The sequence below is a fragment of the Metarhizium robertsii genome (assembly GCF_000187425.2).
Source record: "Metarhizium robertsii ARSEF 23 chromosome Unknown MAA_Scf_7, whole genome shotgun sequence".
NCBI lineage: Eukaryota > Fungi > Ascomycota > Sordariomycetes > Hypocreales > Clavicipitaceae > Metarhizium > Metarhizium robertsii.
In genome coordinates this window covers 1,491,244-1,517,094 of record NW_011942215.1, presented here as the reverse complement: position 1 = coordinate 1,517,094, position 25,851 = coordinate 1,491,244, and the positions used below count along the sequence as shown (strand labels likewise).

General features: G+C 50.9%; 5 protein-coding genes across 5 annotated transcripts; 2 read left to right on the top strand and 3 right to left on the bottom strand.

The window, feature by feature from the left end:
* Positions 1 to 9,345: 9,345 nt before the first annotated feature.
* Positions 9,346 to 9,768, bottom strand: MAA_11406 (major facilitator superfamily transporter; the record flags this gene model as incomplete). Its single annotated transcript, XM_011413400.1, has 1 exon — positions 9,346 to 9,768. The coding sequence occupies one exon, from the start codon at positions 9,766 to 9,768 to the stop codon at positions 9,346 to 9,348; it is 423 nt and encodes a 140-aa protein (XP_011411702.1).
* A 5,913-nt stretch (positions 9,769 to 15,681) lies between these two features.
* MAA_00517 (Cyclin-like protein) lies at positions 15,682 to 16,940 on the top strand (the record flags this gene model as incomplete). The annotated part of the gene is made up of 2 exons (XM_007818515.2): positions 15,682 to 15,888; positions 15,924 to 16,940. The coding sequence occupies 2 exons, from the start codon at positions 15,682 to 15,684 to the stop codon at positions 16,938 to 16,940; spliced, it is 1,224 nt and encodes a 407-aa protein (XP_007816706.2).
* Positions 16,941 to 21,641: 4,701 nt separating this feature from the next.
* On the bottom strand, positions 21,642 to 22,798 carry MAA_00518 (Ribosomal protein S5; the record flags this gene model as incomplete). Its single annotated transcript, XM_007818516.1, has 3 exons — positions 21,642 to 21,899; positions 22,043 to 22,300; positions 22,547 to 22,798. 3 exons carry the CDS (start codon positions 22,796 to 22,798, stop codon positions 21,642 to 21,644), a joined length of 768 nt encoding a protein of 255 aa, XP_007816707.1.
* An 863-nt stretch (positions 22,799 to 23,661) lies between these two features.
* MAA_00519 (Rhodanese-like protein) lies at positions 23,662 to 24,546 on the bottom strand (the record flags this gene model as incomplete). Its single annotated transcript, XM_007818517.1, has 1 exon — positions 23,662 to 24,546. The coding sequence occupies one exon, from the start codon at positions 24,544 to 24,546 to the stop codon at positions 23,662 to 23,664; it is 885 nt and encodes a 294-aa protein (XP_007816708.1).
* Positions 24,547 to 25,279: 733 nt separating this feature from the next.
* MAA_00520 (zinc finger domain-containing protein) lies at positions 25,280 to 25,755 on the top strand (the record flags this gene model as incomplete). Its single annotated transcript, XM_007818518.1, has 4 exons — positions 25,280 to 25,421; positions 25,492 to 25,523; positions 25,584 to 25,647; positions 25,706 to 25,755. The coding sequence occupies 4 exons, from the start codon at positions 25,280 to 25,282 to the stop codon at positions 25,753 to 25,755; spliced, it is 288 nt and encodes a 95-aa protein (XP_007816709.1).
* Positions 25,756 to 25,851: the final 96 nt, after the last annotated feature.

The window sequence follows — 25,851 nt, the reverse complement described above, 5'->3', positions numbered from 1 at the left end:
GGTTGTTTTACAAATACCACAACCAGTATCTTGGTAACATGTCCATGTTTCCACTCAGGCTCTGCCGCTCTTCACTATGCTAAGATGATCTCATGACGCTTCTAAAGTCCAAAAAAAGATCGATTCGGCCCGGAATGCTAATGCTTTCATGATACCGCCCGCAGATCATGAGTTCATAGTAAACCCCCGGACCACTGCAGCGAGTGTATATTCGCAAGACCAAGTCGAGCAGGGAGTATCAGTATCATGTCCCCTGCTGACCATGCAAACAACTCGCACGCACAGCACTATACTACAAGACGTGGCATTTTGGAAATACACTGAGCCTATCAGGTAGTTGCGCATTGTCCTTTCTGCCAGGATTTAAACCTTCTCAAACAGGCGTCAGGGTGACATGGTTGCATCCGCAGATGAACAAGTTCGCTTGTCACATCTTGTACTCTCCGACCGGGCCCTCCTCACTATTAAAAAAAAAAAAGCCAAGGTTCACTAGTGCACAGAGTCTTGGGCCGTATTCTGTCGAAGCTACAATTTTGGCGCCGTCACATCCTGCTGTAGTATGTACGTACATATAAATTGGCGAACACACAGATCACGCGCGAACCACCGTGCCACGGCCTTTGCATCGTCGTGAAACACGACATACAGGGTGCCGGTATCCAATGAGACGACTGCGTGGACTTGAATGCCATGGATGCTACGTGACCGAGGGCACACGATCCCACAGAGCCGCGCTGTCAGTCCCCTGCCCAAACATGCTCGGCATTGGGCTCAGCCGTGGCGTGCGGGGAAAGCTGGGAGCTCGACACGAGCGCCAAAGGGGGAATGAATTACGCTGCGACTTATGCCGAGACATTGTAACTTGATATACAGTGAGGAGCCTGTGTCATTGCCGTCTTGTTTCGGTACTGCACGGTGCTGCGGCGCGTCAGATACATGCCGGGGGGTTGTTACTTGCTTGCTTTCGGCGACTGGTAAAAACATGCCGCCAGACTGAGTTTCTTAGACCCGGAGTTCAGTTGCCGACCTGCGTAATGTTTTCTGATGCATCACCATGTTCCATCTTGGGGCGCGTCTTCTTCGCGTAGAGTGCTCTAATGCAAGCCGACGGCCTCAGCTTGACCGTTTTCATATCTGCACCGAACTGGCGGCTGCTAGTCTCATTCAGAGGGCGTCACCATCAGATAGATTACACTCGGTGTGTTTCTTACTTAGGAGTTGGGCATGTGTTCCAGCTCCACCCTTGCCGATGTAGTAGATGCTAGGTCCAGCCACCATGATTTCTAGCATCGTGTTAGTATTCTTTCTGGAGTTGGGAAGCTAAAGCCGTCTTTCGCATGAAGGTTCGGGTAATGTGGATTTCGGCTTCAAATGGAGGAGCTAGCGACCTGGACCGAGATTGCGGCCCCGATCGATCAAGTAACGAGAGTCTCGTGAATGTCGGCCCCAGCCAATTGAGAGGCAACAGAACTCCGCGTCGGAATAAATAAACAGTAAACTGGTCTTGAATCCCACGGCCTCGATCATTGGCCTCGAATCGAGACTTGGCCACGCTTCGCTATTTGTTTTGTTACAGGCGTGTCCGAATCCAGTTTCTTCCGTGCAGAGTTTTTCATGTTGGCGAGTTGACGATTTTCTCGCCTATTACACCCTGGGAAGATGATACCCATTGTCAACAGTACAAGAGGGATGGCAAGAAGCTCGCTTCGGTTCGGGATAACGAGAAGCGTTTCCATGTCCAGTCGGCTGGTGCAGAAACACCTGGTCTAGCGTGTTGCGCAGTTGGCTAGGATTGCGGTAGCACATGGAGCTGCTTTGCCCGCTTGGGCAAGGGCAAACCAATTGCGATTGAGCCATCTGCTTAAAAGAGCTGTACATGTGTAGGAGCTGTATGCTCGCTTGTGTATTTAGCATGTCGTCGTAATGGGAATAGCACCAGTTGTAGTAGAAACAGCCGCGGAAGCTTGACCCACGACCCACGATTTAGGATTTGGAGCTCAATCGTCTGAAGCATTCATCCAGCTTTTCCACCTTGGGTCCAACATGTGTGTAGGCTTGATACAATTCGGATTCCCGTTTGGGAGGACAACTAGGCATCAAGTCTAGCTGTTGTGGCCGAAGCTGGCAACCGTAAAGTGGCATTGTACTGTATCGCTCGATTGTTGATGGCCGACTCCGCAAGAAGCCAGAGCTCAACGAAGCTCAACGAAGCTGGCCTTCAGACTCTTGTCCCTGTTTCAGGCCAGGGGAGAGCTCTTTAACCGTTTGCCACCTAGCTAACCTCGCCCGTGACCGAGCCAAGCAGCCAAGCGGAATGGCTAGTTTCCTGAGCCTGTCAAGCTGGTGGCATGGTAGGAGAGAGGCCATTTAGCCTGTCCAGCCTGTAAAATCGATCTGCAAGGCCCTGTCTCGACATGGCCGAGATGGTCTTTTGGTGTAGTGACTTGCGTGTCATTGTATTCGATAGCATCGCGCACAGCTCTTGTCCCTCGTCAGCCTGGTGCAGTGGAGATGGGGGGCGAACGAAATCCATCTACATACCTTGGTTCGGCGTCTGTGCAGAGAGGTTGAACTCTTTCGTCCATCAATTGACATTGATCAACTGATTGTGATGGTGTGGAAGACCTAGCTAGGCTAGTTATCAGGCAAGCCAGGCTAGGCTAGCATTGATAAAGTGTCCAAGTTCCTGACGGCGGCGGAGACTCGCAACGTGGATCGAGATTTCCAGTCTGCCATCGAAATCATCAATGCCATGTGGCCGAGGACCAGAAACAAACACAGAAACCCATGTCTTGTCGACAAAACCAGGTGCTGCTTTTCGACTTTAGCATTCATCACATTATCAGGCTCCGGACTCTGACTGCCGTGGGCTATTTCCAGTCGTGAGTTCGACAGCGTCCCCAACCATGGGAATATTTTTTGCAGAGGAGCTTCACCTCGGGATTGGCCGCTTTCGAGAGCAGTAGTAATGTATGACTATGACGTACAAAGTCCCGCTTGTCACCAGCCATTCAATGATTCCCATGGTTTATGGTCCATTGATGGGGGGTTTTCCCACTCTGTTGCCGTGGCTAAAAGACCACGAAACTCGGGGCGGTCGGGCTTCTACAGCCAAAAACCCCTCTTCACGTCATTGCCGAACAGATTTTTTTTTTTTTTCCTTTGTGTTGCTTCTTCTCTTGCCTTTCTCCTCATTCTGCGAGAGGGGTTCCTGGGCCCGGTCCTTTTCATGCGGAGACGAGGCGGAGCTCATGGTGGATGACGATGATTTCTGCACTCGGACTCGGAGGCGCTGTGAGTGGCGGAGGCTGCGGCTCATGCCGGTCCCTGGTCGCTTTGGCGGCATCAAATCATCAAATTTTCATGATTGTGATGTTTGCATAAGACGGTGGCCAAACGGGCACTGCGTCCAATGCAGCAGCTGCAAATAAAGAGAGAGAGAAAGGTTCCGCACAAAGACAAAGACAATTGGGCCTGCCAAGAGTTTGTCTGCAGATTATTAGATTATGTATTGACGACGGGCCAGGCAGAGGATGAGGCCGCTCGCTACTTTTACTCGGCATTGACGTCGGGTTTTGCTTGGTGAAACCATATTCGGCAAACGCCAATTCGATACCAAGAATAACCAGCCGGGGGCGCCGAATGCACGAGATGCCAGATCCAAGCACACATGGCGAGCCTTAATCATCCTCTCTCCACGCCTCGGGAAATGGGCAACAAGACGAAGAAGCAGGAAGCAAGAAAACTGTGGACTCTCTGCCAGGTTGGAGGCTCAAGAGTCAAGGGGGGGGTGAGTGTCCTCAACCCAAGTTGGCACCATGCAAGAACATTGAATGCTTGTCCCGTTTGCCCCGCCTGTCCCGCCTGTCCCCGTCGTCGCAGCTGTTCCAGCGGAGGCCAGGCTATTGCTGCGCTTCGGCTGCACCTTATCCGCGACGCAGGACCAGTTGACGAGATCTCTCCAATGGGCACTCGTGACCTTGGTGTGAAGCGTGACGATTTCGCGTGTTTGTGGGGACGACGTGTGCGCCTGGGTTGTAATAAAGAAGCGGCTTTTTGTCTCCCCCCTTGAGGCTCCGCTCCATGCATGCATTTCAAGAAAAAGTGAACAGAGTCATTGTCCTTCCCCCCACGTCAATTTTACCCGTTGACAATGGGGAATATTGTTTTGTCGCGTGTTCCTTGGCTCGAGGCCGTGCCCACTTGCTGGCTCTGCCAAGAGGCAAAATCCAATCATCATGACGCCGTGTGTGACGAATGCCCGTCTTTGTATTATGGATTCACCAGGTAGTTATCTGGTCGCTGTGTTTCCAGTCCTGTAGATCGTCTACCGTGTCATGTTGCCGCGGCACAAGTTAACTACCAGGTATCGTTAGTATGTATGTATGTATTCTGCACATGTTCCTGAGTCCTGGCAGGAGGGAAATAATTCGCTTCCTTTTCCCCCAGCTATCATCTGTCTTACCACCACCTCTCGGATATCCCGTGACTCACGTTCCTGTATTACCTGCTATGCCGCCACGCAGCACTGGCACTGGCCGAGACGGCCCTGCCCCCAAAGATGCCTCACATCCTTCCTACCCGGGCCATCGGGCAAGCAGGCTGAGGCATCCTGCCTGCGCGCGTGATGCGCAGTCATGTTCACAGCGGCGCGTTGCATCAAGGGATGCCCTAGTGGGCTAGCAGCCATCAAACCTGTCGCTGACTGTGCAGCTCCCGAAACGCTTGCCAGAAGAACAGCTTTGTTTGACGTCATTCGTCTACTGCTTCGCCCAGCTCTGGCCTCATAATGGATGATGCCCTGATCCAATATCCATGTGTGCAACAATGACCGAACTCAAGGTGTCTGCCCCTTTGGTCGAGGTCTCGCGATTATCTTGGCAACTACGATTACCGAGCCGAGAGCTGTAAATTAAAAAGAAAAGAAAAGACAAAAAGTAACGTGAAACGATGCCCTAGGTCTGTTCCCTGCATAATGCGAAATTTGTTTGACAATTTTTCTTGCGCGGCAACCAACATGTGTAATGGCAACTTCATGCTCGTAAGCTGCATTTTGCAAAACGTGTGCTCAAAGAGCCTGAGACCTCGTATCAAACGGCCTGCAACATCTCCCACAACGGGTATCGCAGCCCCCCTTGACGGAAGGATCGTGGCATTATTGCCTTGGACCCCTAGTGAGTGTACTCCGTAGCCGCAGCCTGAAAAATTGGTGGTTGGATGGCCTCGTTCTGGTAATCTCCATATCACCTACTCCGTACGGAGGCATGCACACCATGGGGATGTGTTTGAGTTAATGTAGTCAGTGTCACGGCGGATGCACGCGAGATATGAATCTCATGTCTGGCCCTTTGTCACTGCATTTGTTCCACAAAGAGTTAAATTCCCGAGGTGCGAGGAAATAGCACTCCGTACAATGGCATGAGTGTGCAACTTCCAGAGTGTCATGTGTTAAGCTTTGCTTCGATACCATACCGTACCCTGTCCATACTCGTGCGTTCTCAACGTCGTTGCTCTGGGCAGTGACACACACGCGCACCTTGGCGAAATTGTGGTGATGCCCAAGCTCAAGTGTTGAACAGGGCTGCCCGCAGGAGCCTTACAAGACTTGGGCCTGGGGCACAATACACTTACTGGCAATGTACCGTAGTATTGTACAGCGTGTACGGAGCATGCATGTTAGAGTACAACAGCTCGTCTCCCCATGTCAAAGATCAGCAAGGCCACCCTACCGCCGGGGCATGATGCATGCGTAGGTACAATGTACAGTATGTATGTACGTACTTTAGCCTCGCCGATTTACTCCCTTGCCGCTCTTTCCCGCTCTGATAGTCGGTCTGCGATGGGCAGCGATGTTTGATTGAGATATCCCATGACCGCCTGGTCTATCTACAAGTCTAGACCACCTGAATAATGAGGGGCATGCGCAGAAGTTGTTGCATCTTGAGAGGTTGGTTCGGGCAAGAGGAGAAGTTTTTTCTTCGCTCGTCTTCTCAGGCCTGCCGTTCGGCTGTATCCCAACTGATGGATAGCCCGGCTGTCAAACTTGGACAGCGAGAGCCACAAAATGACCCCGGTCCCATGTGTACGGATCCGGCGGGGGAAAGGGTGTGGTGTTTTAAAAAACGACAAGCTCTCGGTAGTGGGCTCCGTGCAATAATCCCTTCCTTCTCCGGACCGACCATGTATGTACATACATAGTATATCTTTTCACATCGTGCTTGTGCTGCGCTGCACTGCGAAATCAGTGTCGGGTGTGATAATGAGCCATTGTTGCCGGGCCAATTCGCTCTAACATCTGAGGCTCATGTCGACCTTCCCGCTGGCACTGGCTCTCCCGTCCTGCCCAGTTCGTTTGCTCCTTCGTCATTTGACCTCCCGTCCGTCACGTACATCTTCTGTACTTTTGAAGCTGCGTCTGGGGCTAATACCAAGGCCCCTTCCTCGACCGCGTACTGCTTGACACCGCACCTGTTCCAGTCCATTGCTCAATTGCACATGTATTTGCACTAATAATAATTCTGGCAATTGAGCATTAGCGCCATTGTGCAAAAAAAGTGGTGCTTCCTATCCAATCCCCAGTGGCTTTTTTCCTACATGGGAAGGATTCTAGAACACTATTCCGGATTGGGCCTTAGCCCTCAAGCTCCCGGCCTTGTTTCAGCGTAATTTGATCTTTTTTCCCTAGTAGTAATATATCGCTGTGAAGAATAAGACTTGAACGGCGCACACCGGCCAACCAAGCACAGGATATGCACAGGGGCCTGGTACCGAGTTCTCCTGCAAAGTCCCCGTGTCACTCAGGCTCTCGGTCCCCTTGCTCCGATATTGACTTTTCCTGGTGCTGTCCTTTTCGTGTTCGTTGGTAAGACGGCATGTTGCCCTCTGTCTATTGTTTCGCGCCCTGAGCCCCAACTGCATGTGTGATTATTCAGAGATCCTGCTCCGTCCCTCGCGGAGCTTGTCTTGAATAAACGGAAAGTATCTGGTGGTCCAAATAATCCTCGTCGTATTGGACTAGACGAAATTTTGCCTACCGCTTCCAGTTTCAAGTGGCCCCCAGGGTGTTGAGCCCACTCTCAAATGGGGATGCTGCTTTTGTAATAAGCCGTCCTATGGGGCCGTAATGCAGTAGTAGTAGTGGAAACAAAGAACCCGAGGCTCCATAAGCTCCAGCCATGGACCCTGAGGCAAGGTAGTATGATGTGCCATCTTCTGAGCTTTGACAAGCTCATGGCTCCCACTTAACGCGTCCAGAATCCGACTCGCCCAGTCGCGTGCCGTGCCTCTCTTTCGTAAAGTGCATGCAGGAGTTTTATTTGTGTGTGCAAAAGGAAACGACCAATGCAGAGAAGCCCACTTTGTTGGCAGAGTCAATTTCTCGCACACCTACAAGACTCCATCAGGTGAGACTGTACAGGACCCCGTCGAGTTAGCCCAACAAGAAGAAAGGCTTGGTTCACCAATTGTGTATCAAAGTACCCCGTAACGAGGAAGTGCTCCGTTGTCCGTCCCGTAAGCCCTTTGAAGGCTGCCAGCATTGGTGAGACTTTTTTTTCTTGTCCAGCTACTGTCTCTGCCGCAGTCGACCAGGTACTTCCCCGAAATGATGTGTTTGACGGGTGACTGGCCTTGCTTTCTTTTTATACCATTACACTTGGTGCACCGAACGGTGTACAATGAGCAATGACTAATGATCTTCCTGTGACGCAAATCTCGTGCTAGTGATAAACAAAGAGGCCAGGAGCCGCACCTCACGGGAATATCTCTTCCTGGATCAATCCCCTATTCCTTTTGTTTGCCACAGGCAACCAGTATTCAAGACGTGTATGGAGTACGACTCCCTAGTTATTATATGATTATTAGTGCAATAGATGCACCGTTTGATACCAATCTTCGGCGCGTGGATGAACGGCTTGGCACAAACTGGCTCCCCTGACCAAACGAGTGGGTTCGTGAGCACCAAAGTCTAGGTTCAAGCTGCCATCGGACGTTGAATAATAAAGCTCCACTCCACAATACAACAAACAAGACCTTCTGTTAATATGGCAGATGACTACTCTGTGAAGCCAGGGAGATATGTCCTGTGGAAGGCAGAGTCGGTTATCAATTCAGCATTGACATGGTTTCCGCACTGCAACGTGTATCGTAGCTATACTGGTTGTGATGTTCTCGGCCAGCATCCGCTGCAGCTCAATGACTTTAATTTTTGCCGTTTTGCAGGTTGTACCTTGTGGCCAGGCAATGATGGCAGCTTGGGTCAGGCCCGCAGCTATTTATTCAGCTGTCATGTACTCCATAAACAGAGCAAGACTACACAATCTCGTGTGACTTCCAGGTACAATAAACTGCGGCTGTATTGAGTAAATTGAAGCGAGTTGGTAACTGTGGCTGACACCACAAATAAAATGTCGCGATTTGTTTGGATGTTAGACCTAGAAAGGGTCGGTCTGAAGTTGGGTATTTCTGATGGTCTGTTAACAGCCTAAAATGTGATTGAGCTGCTGATTCACTTACGGCCAACATATCGCTTGAAATAATGATTGGCCACAAGTCGACGTTGCTGTGTGGCTTTCTTTGCGGAAGTCAAGCAACGGGACTTGGGGTGGATGTTGGTTCCATGGCGCACGAGGCAGCAATAGGAATAGCCAGGAAATCAATAGTAAGCCAACAACCAGCCACTCTTATCCACAAGAAATGTTAGCGCTTCACAGTCGCTCAGTTTCTTGTTTGAAAATCGTTGTCGGACCAAGTGTATTTTCGGCAACGGATTGTGAGCCCTTGGAGTCGACAGGCAGCTAGTGTGTAGGCCAGCGCCAGTATCATAAGGTTTCCTCATAGACTCAATAGATCACTCACTGTTCTGTAAAGCGACGAAGTGAGCGGGCTCCATACTAGCTAGGCAGGATAAGGAACTAGCTTCCGAGTCAGTCAACGGGCAAAGACCTGTTGACCCAAGCTCATACCAGGGATCGTTGCCTGGCAAGAGCTTAAGGGCTTTATTTGTGCACATGCAGGAAGCAAGGCTTCCAGCCACTCCGATTACTACTACTCAGTAGTCGACCAGTAACACCAGTAACAGAAGGCTCCATACAGAGCAAGTTTCGTAAGCCAATTCCCAGTCCCAGATGGACGCCTTGTAAGGATGCGTTGTTATGAGGGCAGCTTGAAAGTGCGACTGTAATGCGTTCGAAGCGGCCGTCCTATTGACACATGTAATCGTCACATGTAGACTGATGTCGCCAGGTCAGTAGCCTATAATCTGTACACACATATATATACAGCCAAGCAGCCCAGATAGCTCGGGACTGTTGGCATCGCTCACTGCCTTGGTAGACGTGGTTTTTGTTAGGAAGATTCGGCCACCGATTGGTTGGGGTTGAGGAGCTCATCTTGACACGCATGATCTCGCTCACTCGTGCCAAAGCGCGTTCCTGGTATTTGATTGGGTGCAGGATACGAAGGAGGTTGCCAACGTTCATGGGGCCAAGGCACCACGACAAGTCGATTGCAACCAACGGGTTGAGTAGCGCAAGAGTTATGCTGTTCCCAGACTGCCCATGTCGACTGCCACATATAAAGAGCCCTTCCATTGGTTATCGCAGGCAGAGCTACAAGCCCCAGTCCATGGCTGCGAGAAGATCCAAACGTTCTATCCCAGTGGCTAGAGCAAATGCTGATGAGGTTTCTTGCAAGGACGTCCTGGTTCGACATGAGACGACCGCCACCACTCCGTGTGCCTGTGGTCGACACCATGCACAAATACAACATTTTGCGTCCTGGTGCAAGGTCGGTTGTAAATGGTGGCTCTGACTCTGACCAGAGACGTGCTGCATGTCGCGTACTATACTTGACAATGCACCGAATGCTAATCAATGAGCCCGTGAGACCTCAAAGCCAATTTCGTCATGCGACTACTGCTTTCAGCAGAGCCTGACAACTGCGAGGGAGAGAGACGCACGAACCCTGTCCAGTGACGAGAGGAGTTGCCTGTTGGTTGTGAAGTCCTGTTACGTATGTACACAGTAGAAGGCAAGATGGCAAGACTTTATCACAAAGAAGACGAAGAATGGGGGTGGCTGTGTGGGTTCTGTCTGCACTGACACTGAGCACTTGGAGACTATACTTACATTGTTGGAAGAGCAGGGGCAGCCTCACCTCTTGTTCGCTCTTTCCAATTTCAGGAGCTTTGGCTTCAGAGAGGGGAAGCATGTTTCGTCGTGACCCAAGGATCAATGTTCCAGATGTATAGTTTGAACATTGGACATTTCGACTGAGTCCGTCTTCAGTGTCCCACGCACAAGCACATGTATTCCGCCGACACGTCTGCCAATTCTATATTTACTACTTCAGTACGGAGTACTCCGTACTCATCATATGTGCGCGCGGCGGTAGTAGTATGTCCCTATGAAAATCCATGGCTTTCAATTGAGCAGCTCGAGCCATGGACACAGGCCAATCTAATTTCGACGTGGCATTGTAATGGACAAACATCTAGCATCAGTTCACAGTCAGTCCTGCTGCTAGCACACAGGGCAACAGCTTCCGCATTCGTCCTTACGACTGCTGTTGACTGCACGTACATAAGCCAAGCCGAGATTACGGGGCGCTGTTGTACAACACAGCCCGGATCATACGGAGAACCAGGCCTTGCATTTATCTGCTACTACTAGTACTCCGTACTAGGCCGTACAATAGGTGTAGTCAAGCCACAACTTGTCAACAACGATTCCCTAGTGCACCCCAAACGCCGCCCATTTTTGAGCCGTGAACACATGGTCTGAAAACTCGAATGCATACGGCTGACTGTTTCCAATGATCCCAGGCATAGGAAATACGGGTCTGTGTGTTCCGATGCTTTTTTGAGGACAACATTGCCTAGCATTGAGAGTCGAAGTGGTCTGGATTCGGTATTGAAGATAATGACTCAACTCGGACTAGACAGGACTAGATTTTCGTGTGTCAACTGGAGGACCCAGCCAATGACACCTTCTACGATACGATTTGCCGGCGGACCAGAGCCTCATGAAGACAATTGAAAACTGTTCTGGCATGAACAACTACAACGCGAAGTCCAAGGACGATGGGATGCCCAACAGCGGATCCGCGCCCAGACGATAGCGTAGACATGGGAGGAATCCAGGCAGAGACAGCGATGTGTGGATGATGCAACAATCACAAATGCTGTCATCAACAAGCACGATATGCAGATATGGTGGGCTGGATTTCGTGTTTGGCTGCGGTTTATCATTTTTCCTTATTTATTTATTTATTTATTTGTTTGTTTATTTGTCATCATGATGTCGTGGTATGTATTATAGATACGGGCCAGAAACAGAGGCCGAGTGGAGGGGGAAAAAAAAAAAAAGACTCTCCAATGTACTCTGTACTCTGTACTCTGTACGCCCTTGAATGATTTCGAGATGTTGACTGACAACGCAGCACAGCACAAAAGGTTTGGAGCACAAACGGTGGCTGCATTAGCCCCAGCCTGGTCAGGCATACCCAAATGACAGCCCCAGGAGCACGACAATGACGCCAATACCACGTACGATATTGAAGGGCTGAGGATCCAACAAACATTACGACGAGCCCATGACAAACATATAACGAACGAAAAGCGACTGTATTGATTGATTAAGGCTTGTGATGTTTACTCACAGCAACTAGGTGTTCGGATTACGGCCCTGCGTTTTTTTTATTACTGGTCCTCACCTTCGATGTCTTTACCGTCCCTGGCTCATCAATTTCCGTCTGCGGGGGTCAACCATGACGCTGTGCAAAATTGCATGCTGGATAAGGCAATTACAAAAGACACTAGTGTTTTATGCTAGGTCCGATCATAACTATCATAACTGCTCATCATCCCCGCCTGGCGTTGTATGAAAGTTTTGGCCATTATGCATTGTTCATCATTGATAAACCCCTGTCGACTTGGAAATGGGAAATTGGATAATTGGATAGAGGGAAAAGGAAACACCCGATCAACGCTTCGTTTAGATTCGAGACAGCTTACCAGGAACCAAGGATACATAAGAGGCCAGGCATGGTGAGCTAAAATGGTGCATTGTCAGGGGAGGGTCGCGATCAGATTGCGATCTCGATACCAGGTTCCTGTTTGTGATGTTGCCCTACCTACGTATGTACGTACCTTGGATGCATTGCATGTGTGTGTCTGTAATAAGCGTCCCGGTGCCCAGATGTCCGGCCACGAACCACCGCCAACGGCTGAAGTGTTTGCTTGCGGCTGTGTTTTAATCTTTGACGGCGGTCCGACTCCTGCATCGGGCGCATGAAACCAGGCAGGTAATGGGCAAGAAGTGAACACACACATCTCAAACGCGTAAGTCGAATCTTACATGGAGGACAGCGCATCATTCGTGAGTGCTCCATATCGCGCCGCCAAATGGTGAGATACGCGGAATACTGGTCTTGGCTTGTCAACGGTGAGTTCGGCGTGGCGGCGGGATCGATGTCGAGCTTTCGAGACGATAATCAACTCTCACACTCATAGACCTGGTGGTCATGATGCTAGCAACTGCCCAATTAGTATATAGATACAACACTGTTTGGATATGCAAAGCATGTTTGCACACGGTCGCAAATGAGGCCATGTCCTACAGGCCTGGTCAGAAACAGCCACATTCGGAAACACACCAGCACGGGCATCATGGCAAAATAAATACCTTGCTGGGTCTACAAATAGACAAACGAGATGGCAATGTTGGAATGTGCTAATGCACGCACATGCTGTATGTATAATACCGACAATTATCTGGTGCAATACCACGCACAACTGTGACGCGGATGCGGGCGTTCGTTGCGGCACACCAACCCCTTGTCGGCTCCAGGCCAGGTAGTGGTACGGAGTCTTCCAATATTGCATTGTACGAAGCAGCATGTAATAATGTGTATACACGTACAGTGGTAGGGAACTGTCGCATGTCGTGTCTGGCGTTGAACCTGGTCGAATGGTTCAGGCTGAGTCTGTGATGGTTTGCGACGCCCAGCTCGGTCCACTCGAGCGACAAGAGGTGTCAGCCAAGGCACCCCCTCCCCAGTCGAACGGGGTCTGGTGCCGTCGAGGTGTTTTGCTGCCGCGATGTGCTCACCATCCATGTCGGCCGTGGGCCAAGTCCTGGCGTGGTGGTTTGCTGGAGTCGAGGTGTTTGTGGCCACACCCATCAGACGAGCTGTCGCGCAGAAGCGCAGGATTAGCGTCGCCCACTCGAGCACTTGCACAACTTTCATCAATTCAAATGTTGCAAGTGGACGCGCTATTGCGGCCTGTACAAGCCCGTCCTGCCTACTTCCAGGTAAGGACCTGGCCGGTGCCAGGCCCCCAGCTGCCCCAGTGTGGCCTCCGACGGGCCACTCGTCGCCTCTGGCGCCCGGGTGCCATGCACACAAGTACCCAGGTACCTTGGTAGAGGTGTCGAGGTGTCCGCTGAAGCTTCCCAGGCTGCTACAATGTTCAGTGTTCGTCCCGTCGTCCTGTTGGCCTCTGCATTCGTGCCCTCTCGTCATGCTCCTCCTCCTCTTCTGACCTCAGACCAGGGGGAGGCTGCGCTTCCGCACTTGGGCGCAGGGACGGGCTCGCTCGTGGACGGCTCGTGGAGCACCTAGTCTAAGTACTCGTGGGATACCCGCAGCAGCACCTGGCGCGGTGCTGCCGCTGCTGGTACCCAGTCAGTCCAGGCTGCTTGACTGCGGGCCACACTCCTCCATTTCGGTACTGGCACTCCGTCCTCCGTACCAAGTACACACGCCCAGTAGTACACTCTGCTCCTCCCAGCTCCCAGCTCAGCTCTGACCCTCCGGCTCGTTAAAACTACTCCAGACCTCTCCTCCAGTCCTTTCACCTCTGCTCTAACCTCCTCCTACCTTTTCTATACCACCTCCCCTCTCCTCTTTCTCTCCTTCCTCTCCCTCGTTTCCTATCCATTCATTCCCTCATCCATTCCGCCTCGTCCTGACCCGTTTGAGCAACTAGGTCAGATTCGAGTCTGGCAACTTGGACTGAGGAGAATTCCGCCATCTCGCATCCTCTCCCCACGGCCCGATCCCCCCCTCGGCCGCCGTCTGTATTGGAAGGATAGGAACAGGAGGCTTCTAAGCCACCGCCGCCCCTCCGACTCGGATTTCGACTTGAACAGAGGCAAGGGATTATAATATAAAGAGTGGAATACGGAAACACCTTGACTGGTATTCTTGCTATTCTACTTGTCCAGTTATTTCTCCTAGTCGCTGTTCACCCGGCACCTTGGTTTGTCCTTCGCCCTACGTCCCCAGAATTCCTCGGCGCCGAACCGAGGAATTTCGAATCAGACCCGTCCAATCCGCTCGCTCGCTCCCTTGGCTACCCGTCGACGCCGCAAGTTGTTCCAGTGTTGCTTCCCGAGACTTTGATCCTGTTGGTTTGCTTCAATCTCAACTCCGTTATCTGGCCGTGATACCGTCAGATTTGTGCCAAGAGACTTGGGTGGTAGACTTGTGCCAACCGCTTCCTGCAGCTGGCAAATAAGTATTCAGCCTTGCGTGCTCGTATTTCACTTCGTTGTCGTGCTATTCGTTTCTCTTGTTAGCAGATGATCAGCGTCTTTCGCCATAGTTGGTCAACTTCCAGTCAGATTAGCCAGCGTCGCTCTTCATTGATCAATCCGAACACCAAAAAAAAAAAATCAGCCTGGTCCTATTGATTGATTATTTGCGGTCCATCAATTTTTCTGCACCTCTTGGGTTACTGAGCCAAGTTCACGACGACAGACGCCATCAGTTTTTGTGTGTGCAATAGACAGGTATGTTGGATGGAGCCCGTCCCGAAACTAGCTTTCAATAAGACGTCCCTAATCAAGGTCGAGTTTCGCCCTCATTCAGCTGCGTGCCGTGGCCTGCCTTTGCATATCTCAGCCTGCTCCACTGTCGCGGTCGACTTCAATCCTGAGCATTGCTTGTGTGGGAGACGTTAACTCGTTGGTCCCACCCAATCACAGGACTGTCTCAACCGTTCTGCTGCATCTTTGTCCTGTGCCCTTTGCCTTTTGACGGTAAGCCATCTCTCCTCCACCAACGCCATCATCCCTTGTTCTGCTGCTTCTGCCGTGCGCCCCTTTCAGTACCGATTCATCGCATTCCTCGTGCCAGGCCAAGAGGCCCTCCAGCCAAGGGAGTGGCCACATCAAGGGGAAATGTCCCCATTGCCTGAGGGATGGCAGCGGGCCATGTTCCTCGCGCCAGCCAAAATCGACCACATCAAATTCTGCAGCGGGTCTCCATTGCTAACGAACCGCGTCGATATTCTAGAGCTCTATCAATTGGCATCTCGTTTTTAAACAGCCCCTCGTCCAGTCTCTTTCCCTAGACTACCGATAATCGAGTCCATGGTCTTGGTTTCGTTCCCAGCCACAGTCACTCTTTTCTATTAGTTCTTCACCACACTCCTTTTAATCTTCTAATACCGTAATTCCTTGTGTGCGCGGCACTCCTTGAAGCGCGCCCAAGCCCATTCTTTATTCAATCGTCTCCGACCTCAAGATTCCTGGAGAATTTTATTCAGTCACTCCTTGACTCGAAAGGTCTCTCGCTAGGCCTGTATAATACCACAACGTCGTTGAAATCGAGACACAAGACAACACTCTGGCATAATCTTCATCCGCAGCACCAGTTTGTCCGGTAACACTGAACATGGCTTTTCTTCACACCGACGAGACCTTCTTCATCGACTCCGATGAGCCTCTCCAAACCCGCATCGATGCTCGCACAGCTGCCAAGATGATCGCACGCAACAGACAAGATATCATTGCCGGCGAGCTATCACGACTTGCTGGAGAAGAGTACTTGGAGGATATAATGCAACACATGAGACAAATGGAGGCATGTCTTTTACCCACAGTTGGGAGCTTTCGATTGCTAACCTCGGCCCGTAGAACGAAACACTTCCCGACGCCAGTCTAATCGACATGCAACGCGAGATCCAATGGTTCATGAGACCCTACCTTATCGACTTCCTCGTTGAGGCTCACGCTGCCTTTGCCCTATTACCGGAGACGCTCTTCCTAACGGTCAACCTGTTGGATCGCTACTGCTCAAGGCGTGTCGTATACAAGCAACACTACCAGCTGGTAGGCTGTGCTGCCTTGTTGATTGCTGCCAAGTACGGTGACAAGAAGGACCGTGTTCCTCAAATCCACGAGCTCAACAACATGTGCTGCGGACTATATGATGCCGGCATGTTCACCCAGATGGAGATGCATGTCCTGAACACTCTAGAGTGGACAATTGGACATCCTACTGTCGACTTCTTCTCGCAGCTGATGGTGGCTGAGGAACATGATGACAGAGAAGTAGAGCAGATGGCTGCGTACCTCAGCGAGATTGCGCTCTACCACAGGGACTTTGTTTCAACGAAACCTTCGATTATGTCCCGTGCTTCATTAACACTTGCTCGAGCAATCCTCGGGCGCCCAGAGTCTAACGACGGGGAGTGGGATCACAGTGAGAACGTCACTCTACTCGCACTCTCTCAGCACCTCAACCAGCCCTCGCCGACTCTAGCTCGGAAATATTCTACTCCCCACATGTCAAGAGTCTCACAAAAGCTGGTCGACTTCATGGCTGGACAGGCTGCCATGGCCGCACGCAATGCCAACCCACCCACACCACCGAGCGACATGTCTTCGAAACAAGGCGACATTTACAGCACTCCTCAAAAGGGACACGGTGCAGCTATGGGTTTCGAAGGATACCTGACGCCTCCGATCACACCTGACGGTGCTTGCTTTGGCAACGGAAACCAAAATGTGGTTAAGGATGCATATCACATGCCCCCGCGCTGCCCTGTCACGCCAACACCACAGCAACACCACACCAGTTACGCCCAACAAGCGCGCCAGTACATTGGCTTCCCTACACAACATCAATTACACGGCATTCACCAACAATAGGATTTTTGGTCTCGAGCCCGCATTGTGTAGTTGAGGGCAGCCCCAAGGGTGGTCTCTTCGAGAAGGAGAACACCTACGGCGTAGGGATCCCTTAATATCCAAACCCGGCATAGCTCACAACCGCTTGGACTCGACATTTCAAAAAATAACAGCATAACATCACACTTCATATTTACTACGTCATGGCATTTAGCGAATTGATTTCCTTTTCCTTTTTTATATGTATGGCAACATTTTGCGCATGAAAAAGAAAAATTTCCGCAGCAAGTCTTGCAGGCACCAAAAAAATGGCACACTGATCATACCCCATTTTTTTCCTCCAGTTCTTTCTTATTTTATAATTTTTCCTGGTATCACTTATTTGCATGCTACACTTTAGCAGCCCGAGAAGGATTGTCTTTTTTCATGAGAAAAAAGTGCGGACAGTGTTGTGGGAAAGGGCTCGAAGCAATTGTGGAATTGTTGGGATTTGGGACGGAATGAAACAGAATACGGTCAGCCTTGGAACCGATGGGAGAAGTAGAATGGAAAGGAATCTGAGAATGCGAAAATGGCCCATACTGCACATTGGGTGAGCGGAAGAGAATCGACAGAACAAAAAGGGGATACCAAGCAGCGAAGCGGGACTTGGGTCTCTCTGGTCTCAATCATGTAACGGTGAGGCCAGGGTGCTCATGACTCTGTACAAATCTTTCGAAGACCGAAGAAGGGGAACCCCGGGGGCGAGCAATCATTGCCATGGTTGCGCAGCTCAATGCGGCGTCGCTCACGCGAAGGGAGAGATGACTACGGGCTCTGGGTGGAGATGATGGTCTCTCTCAGGCATGCAGACATGCACATATCAAGGGGAGCCAAGAGATGATGCTCAAGTGCGGAGTGGCCCGCTAGGGCTGCTTTGGAAGAATGCAGCAATCACAAAGACAAACCATGTACATAACAGCTGCTCTGCATGGCGTTTTCTTTTGGGGGGGGCGAAGGGGTACATTTTTCTCTCCGCCAGGCTAGACGGCGTGGTAGCACTATACATATTTCTCGCAACCAGGCCTTCTGCGAACCCTTTTTTCGGTCTTTGAGTGCCTGTATGCAGGCAGAAGAATAAGAGAAGTAAAATTCTTTTTTTCCAAATTACATGTTTCCTATGGGGCATTTGAATGGTGAAATGTTGTATGAAAGTCTGCTACGTATCTATGTGGATGTATGCTCCGTGCAGCCTTCACATAAGCCATTTGCATTATTTGCACGGAGTGGAAGACGTTTAATTAATGTCGCGTGTATTGGTTGTGGCGCGGGGTCTTGCATTAAGCACCAGTCATGCCAAGTACCTCTATAGCGTAGCCAATCGTATTTGATCATGCTAAGGAGCCAAGTGAAATATGCGCTTATTGCGCATAGTCACTGCAAGTTCTAGGGGGGGAGAAAAAGGAGGAACAGATGTAGTGTCACGGGCATGTCGGCGCCTCACATGGGGGAAACGGAAATGATATCAATGCTACTCCGTACTAGCATCAACTACTAAATACTTGCCTGGAGGTACATCAGTTACTCCATAGCAGCAGAGAGTGCGTTTTTGGAAACAGCACCCGAAATGGCATGTTCGCTCGCGCTCGGCCAGGATACAGGATGTAGATGCCCGCACTCACTTTTGTGCCTTTTCCATCCGGAGTGCCTAAATCTCGATTGTTGGACATGGCGAAAAGTTGATGCGTTGAGATCGAGATCTCTTTGTGCTCTTGCTATGACGTCAGCACGGGCGGGTCTCATTTCGGCGCTTCTTACACGAGGTTGGGCTGGTGGCCGTGGTATGTACTCCGTAGTACGTATGTACATATGTAGGTACGGAGTAGTCAGGGGAAGCAACGCCGTCGAGTGTGAATTGGGGCCGGTTTAGCCGTGTATTCCCGTGGGATTGATTCTGCACTAGTACTCCATAGTGGCAGTGTGCCGCCGTATTGGTGGTGTGCTTTCGTTTGGTCACGATGCCTGGCCCTGTCAAACACTGTGCTGTTTTGCCCATCTTGGTCCGATGGGTATTTCATTTATTAATCCCGATACGCGTTCCAAAAGGCCAAAACCGCGGTGGGTATCCTCGGCCCTTTGGTTCGGGATACACTTTCAGGGCCGTGGTGGTCCGCTTGGTCCTGCAGACAAGGATGGGCACGTTTGACGCAGTCGGAAGCTGTCAGTCTAATTCCGGGGGACACAAGGGCGCTTCCAAGACTTTGATTCTCAGGGCTCCCGAGCAATTTTCTCTCTGGGCGTGTTTAGCCACGTCTGCTTTGTCTTTCATCCCGTGGTGAACTGACGAGGCTGCAGAGTTCCATACCAGTCCCAGGACAACTGGTTGGCTGGTATGCCAAGGGGCGAAGGGTCAGCCAACCCGGAGCAAATGCCTTGGCCTTTTCGAAAGATACGCAGAGGACCGGCGTCTCGACTGGTTCCAGCGGGTGCAATGTCAGCTCATTGTATTTATCCAGCTCAGGAGGACAAGGGGCGCAGATACGAATGGAATTTTTCCCCGGCCTCTGCGCAGGACATTGGCCCGGTTAATGGGAGCTGTAGCACCTGGGAGATAGACTTTCGGCCCCAGCTTGCAATGTAGAGGACTAGGTGCTCTCGAGGCATCTAATAGGCTCTCCTCATTCGAGCCGAGGAGCCACGTTGTCGCCATAATCTCAATATACGGGGCCGAGAAGATAGTTTCAAAAGTCTAAACAATCACACTGAACTGGTTCGAGACGAGGCGAGCATGCCTCTCTCAGATAAGTGCTGCTCGTCTGTTGAATTCATAATCTCAGCATCCACCACTCTACCACTTGTCTAGTGATTCCCGGAGAGAATGCCCGCCAAGGGAAGACAAATTATCCTGTTACGGTGTCTCCATCGTCTTCAGAGTCAGTTTCCGGCCCTGAAGCACAGAACATGATTCATATTGGGAAGTAGGTGACCCCGTCTTGGCCTGGAATTGGGTTATAGGGCGTGAGACTTTCGGAGAGCTTTGAGTCAAGGAACCGATTGCCGACGAGTTGTTTCTCCGCGAGTTGTGTCCAGTTGCCTGTCATATCCGCGACTTCCCATACCAGAGGCGCATCTCAGGGAGAAGCGAGAACCAGAACGGCCAATTCCCTCCCCTGTAAGGTCCCCCCAACTAACGCCTTGTTTGGGCAAGAGTTGAGTTGGAGTTCCTGAGGAGAAAGGGAGAAACCAGACAAGGTACCAGGCTGTGGCGCGGTATGGCTGTCGTATCTGAAGCATGTATACTTGGCGCCTAGCAGTTTAAGTTTTCCAGATGCTGTAATCGCTGCTTACCGGTCCCTCGAAACGATATTGTCGAGCCGTAAGCTTTCCCTTGTTCCCTTCTGTTGGCGCAATGCCCCGAGCCAAGCAGGAAGCAGGGAACGTCTACCTCGGCCGTGGGAACGGCAAAGGCATGCACATCAACAGCATCCGCTGGGAAGGCAACGGTGGTAGGCAATCGTCTACAGATACTAGTAAGCCCTGTGGCCGTAATGCTGTGTCCAGTTCGGTGTCCTGATTTCACCCGACGCCCTAGTTCACGTGCCCTAGGGTGGTGGAAGGCTTTCAATGCATTTCTTGAAGACGTCCAAGGGTGGCAATATTGACAGTATGCACTGCTGCGAAGGGTTGTGTGTGGGCAAGGGCATATTGGGTCGGTAATGGACTATTCGATTGTGGGATTGTGCGTTTGTAGGGTTGAAGGGTGACATGTGTCAAGGGCTGTTGAAAAAAAATAATGGCAGATGCAGCTATCGTCGTTTCTAGCGGGGAAAAGGCTCTATTGGAGTTGTCCCTTGCAAGGGGATCGTTTGTCGCCCTCGCTGACCTACCAGGTGATCAGTCAGCCTAGTATACTGCCTACAACCTCTCGCTGGCTTCAATACTACGAATCTAGTTCGCTGTGTTATGGCCATTGCTGATATTTTTAATCAGTTGGAGTTGTGCCCCTGTTGTTCAGGCTGCATGTGTTGATGACGTTTGATTACTCGTTGGTAATGGAGTTGTGAATTCGATGCCGCTTTGTACAACTGCACGAAAGACAACCTCCACCAGATATATCGACGACGCATAAGAAATATATCATCTACTTCGACACGACCTGTCATTCATATTTCAACATACCGTAAGGATATCTCTCCCAAGGCCACCAGACACATGGGTCGATTCCAAATATAGACTACCCTGTACCTTTTACCAAAATGCGAATCCTATTGAATGGAAAGGTAGCCTCGGAATGGAGCTCTCCAATATTCCCAAGTCAGACGAGGCACTAAAATCCACGGCGGTATCCTACTGTCGAGCAATATCCACGGCAACTTATAAGATGTTTTCCTCTCGAGGAAGCGGAAACACCAGTCGCGGCACCTCCATAGAGAGGAACAGAGATGACTGACTATCGCATTGCCCAATATTCGCTGCTAACACGCTTTTGCAGTCGCAATACCGACCATATGCGAGCATCTCCAGGGATAGTCGTCCCTACCAACACCAGATTTATCATAGTCACGTTCACTCATCATTAGGCAACATAGTGTTTGAATAGGTTGAAAGATTTATCATTTAGACCATGACCATTATATCTCGTGGCCCCAAGTCAAGATGCCCTAACCGGCCAACCATGCAATGAAACACAATGGATAGTGACTCCGCGCACCGCACTTTTCAGCCCTCGTAAAAACATCCTCCTTAGTATCGCTTGCCGTCCCGCAGGGTATCCGCAAACTCCTCCAGGGGACTCCGGATGAGCTTGGTCTCCTTCCACAGGTTGGGCGTGAGGAAGCCGTAGGTGTTGGAGACGGCGACAAAGGTAGCCTTCAGGGTGTTCTCGAGGGTCTTAGTGGAACCGGCGGACGATGTGTAGGCGTCCTCGACACCAGCGAGCTGGAGGAATCGCTTGACAGCGGGGGAGGCAACGAGGCCAGTACCACGGGGGGCGGGGATTAGCTGAGACAAGAACGGTTAGCTGATGATTCCATCTTTCTATTGCAAATTTCCCCTCTGGCAAGCCAAATTGATCATATTGAGCTCGCCCACGTGTATTGTGATTGAGGCCAAGAGACGACTCGGATGGGTAGGCGTGTACGTACTCGGACAGTGACGGAACCGCACTTGCCACTCTGCTTGGAGGGCAGGGAGTGAGGAGCACCGAGGTTAGTACCCCAGTAACCTCGTCGGACAGGGATGACGCTGAGCTTGGCGATGATGATGGCGGCACGGATAGCAGTGGCCACTTCCTTGGAGGTCTTGATACCCAGACCAACGTGGCCCTCGGAGTCACCAATGATGACGACGGCCTTGAATCGGGTTCGCTGACCGGCACGGGTCTGCTTCTGGACGGGCTTGATCTATTTGGAGAGAAAATCCATGTCAGTCAATCAGATATTTCTCTTTGCGTTGTGACCCGGTATTTGCGCGCATTGTCCTCGCCAATTGCAATCCTGTAGCATTAATATCTCGGCCATGCAGAGTCCGAAAGGACCCAAAACCTCTGATTTTTGTATGCTCGCTTCTTTCAGGATTGCATTGTCGGACAATAATCGGGCAATATCGAATCGGGGCAGTTGTCGCCATGTTTTGCTCGTTTCTCGTACCTTCATGACCTCATCCTTCAGCTTCGGGAGGAAGTTGTCGACAATCTGGAACTCCTTAATGGGCAAGGAGTGCAGGTAAATCTCCTCCATGCTGTTGATCTTGCCAGCCTTAACCAGTCTGCCAAGCTTGGTGACGGGCTGCCACTCCTTTTCCTCGCTCTTGCCGCCACGGCGTCCACGGCCACGGCCACGACCACGACCACGGTCACCACCTCGGGATCCGAAACCACCGCCACGTCCACGGTCAGCCATTGTGATTGATGTGTTTTGCGGTTGTCGTCGAAAAAAATAAAATTCGGCTTGGGCGCTGGTGTCGTCGCTGGGTGATGTTGGGGGTAGAGATCCGGTGGTGCTGGCTGGGTAACTTTTCCGCAGGCTGCTGGCGGGGTGGGCTGGCAATCCAAAATCCAGGTTTTTTTCAGGTGCGCTTGGGTTAGCCGAGCCCTAATGCGCCTTTTGTGGCCAATAATCTTTGTGCCTGGTGTATGAGGAGAGAATAAGTGGAAGGTGGGTCTTTTCTCCTTCACCACGGTGAGCGCCGGGAAGTACTAATTCACGTGGTGGTGGGTCTCAATGTCAACAAGACAGTGATAAGATAAAGGAAGAATACTGCTATGATGACAGCAGGTAGACACATAGATTGTACAAGGCACAGAGCAAAAAGCTATGGCAAACCCTGATTTACATGCTAATGAAATATTTTCGATATTTTTTTTCTTTTTTTGGGAATTTATTGAATTCGTCCACGCAAGCGCACTTCACAAATATAAGACACCCCCAATACTCATACAGAACTGCTCGAGCTGAAGATGATCATAAGTCGAGAAAACCGAATGCGAGTAGAGAAACACCTAGAGCAACGCCAAATGCAGAAATCTCAGGCCAATATCACTGAATTGGGTAGTAGGGTATTGTAGGGTTGGGGTTCCATCCTATTTTTTGCCCGATGCATACCAAAAAGTAAACAACCGCCAAAGATGCAACGTTTACACTTATGACTCAGTCTTCAAAATCAGATTGTCAGACGGTCTGACTCGCTGAGCCCATTCGCTAAGTTTGAAATGTTAGCATCTTGTTGAAAAAGAGTCTTGATTATAGGTCAACGAAGGTAATACTCACGTCCAGCTTCCATCGTATACCTTCCGTGACTCGGGTGAGCCGTATCCTGCAACGTCCAAGGCAGTCTCAATAATACACGCAGTGACACCGGTGCCACAGCTCGAAATGATGGGCTTGTTAGGATCAACGCCCTTGCCTTGTAGTATGCTTCGCAATGTCTCGGGTGATGGGAAAGCTTTAGTCTCGGGATCCAGAAGAGCACTGAATGGTAAGCTCATGGAGCCAGGAAGATGTCCTGATGAGAGACCCTCCCGCGGTTCAGGATCTTTACCCGTAAACCTTCCACTTGGCCGAGCATCGAGAACTTGGACACCCTCAGCGCCCTCCTTATTGAAATCCAGAGCGACCTCCTTGACCTGCTCAAAGCTAGCCACCTTGCTCTCGTCAAGTTTGGGGATAGGATACTGGCAGCACTCCACACTGTAAAGCTCCCCTGACTCAGTAGGCAAGCCTTCTTCAACCCACAGCTTGAAGTTGTTCAGAATATGAACATTGGGATGTCCAAAGATCTTGAAGGTCCAACCGACTCTGGGGGCACTAAAGATGCCCAGCTCTTTTGAGTCGTATACAACCACAGTATCCTCTTTTCGAATGCCCAACTCGCTCAAAGCAGCTGCAAACGCTTTGGCGTCAGGAAGCATGTGTGGGTAGGGGCTCCGCTTGTCAATAGCTTTATCTAGATCGAAGAATCGAGCCTTGGGAATACGCTGCTCTCTAAAGACCTGGATACCGGATCGTTCATCGTTGGGCAAGAACCAGGACGCACACAGAGGAATCACTCGGGGATCGGTGCTGATTGGCGATGGAGGGTTTTTCTTGAGAGCTTCATGAAGCTCTTTTGGTGTGACGAGATAAGATGAGAAGCCCCTGCTAAGCGCCATGGCTGAATGTATATTTCTGGCCCTCCACGAAGAAAGACCAAACCGGGAGCTACGGGCAACAGCTGCAAAGGCCATGGCAGACGTCTCCGACTCCTCGGCGTAGAAAAACGGTTGTCAGTCCCACAGTCCGAGGACTTGAAATGTCGGCAATGGCAGCGCGTTAGGCACGGGCTGTCGGGAAACTTTTCAGCAACTAGGCAGTTTGATATCTTGAATTTCACAAAGCGATATCGGATGACAGTTCACACCCGCATACCGGTAGCATGCGGTTTCAGATAGGAATACAACGACAGAAGAGAGAAAGGCTTTGCAGGCGAGATAATTGCAAAAAGAGGAGACGGGGCTTGAGAAGAGGAGGCGAGATGGTGTGGTGATGGTAGCTTCAAACGCCAACCCAGCCTTCGGCGGAGTGGGTGACCCGAGCTCTGGTCAATTGCTCCAAAGCTCGAGCGTGTGACAGCTCGAGAGATAGATTGGGTGGGAAGAAGCTGGAGTGACGCAGTTGCGTGCGAGGCCGGAAGGTTGGCGTAGCTCTTGGCCGCCCCACTCGAGCACATGTCAGCCATGTCAGTCAGTGGATGATTGGGAGAGCTCGAGCTTCGTTTGTCAACGCCACACGCCTCGGCGCAAAATACCAAGACGCGACGACCTCGCAAATATCTGCACTCATCGGCCAAACCAGACGTGTTGACAAGTCTCCGTTCTTTTCAAAGAGCAGTGTCAGCCTCACAGAATGAGAGTCACCATAAAGGAATGGAATGCCGTAGCTACTTGGCGTTGGGACATCCCCGAAGACGACGTGTGTGGCATTTGTCAGGTTCATTTTGACGGCACTTGCCCAACATGCAAATACCCCGGCGATGACTGCAGCCTGTGTGAGTCCATTTTGACCCCAAGGATCTGTATTCACTTACAGCGAATTGTTGCCTAACTGCGTTCTCATAGTGTCTGGTAAATGTGGCCACAATTTCCACATGGTGAGTTTTGTTCGTGCAGCTGACCCAAGGCGCGTTCAATTGCTGACAACATCCTCATAGCACTGCATAATGGAATGGATCAAGCAAGAATCTGCTCGTGGGCAATGCCCCATGTGTCGGCAAAGTATGAATCCACTCATTGTTGGCGAACTTACAGCATCACTGTACTGACTATTACGTAGCTTTTGAGTGGACTGACCAGGCCAACGACAGCACCTCACAAGGGGAATAAAGGCAGAGGATATGCGAAATGAGATATGTTTAGAAGAGCACATTATTGCATTCCTACTCTGCTATAGTGCTATGGTAAAGAAGCTCAACTATCCCA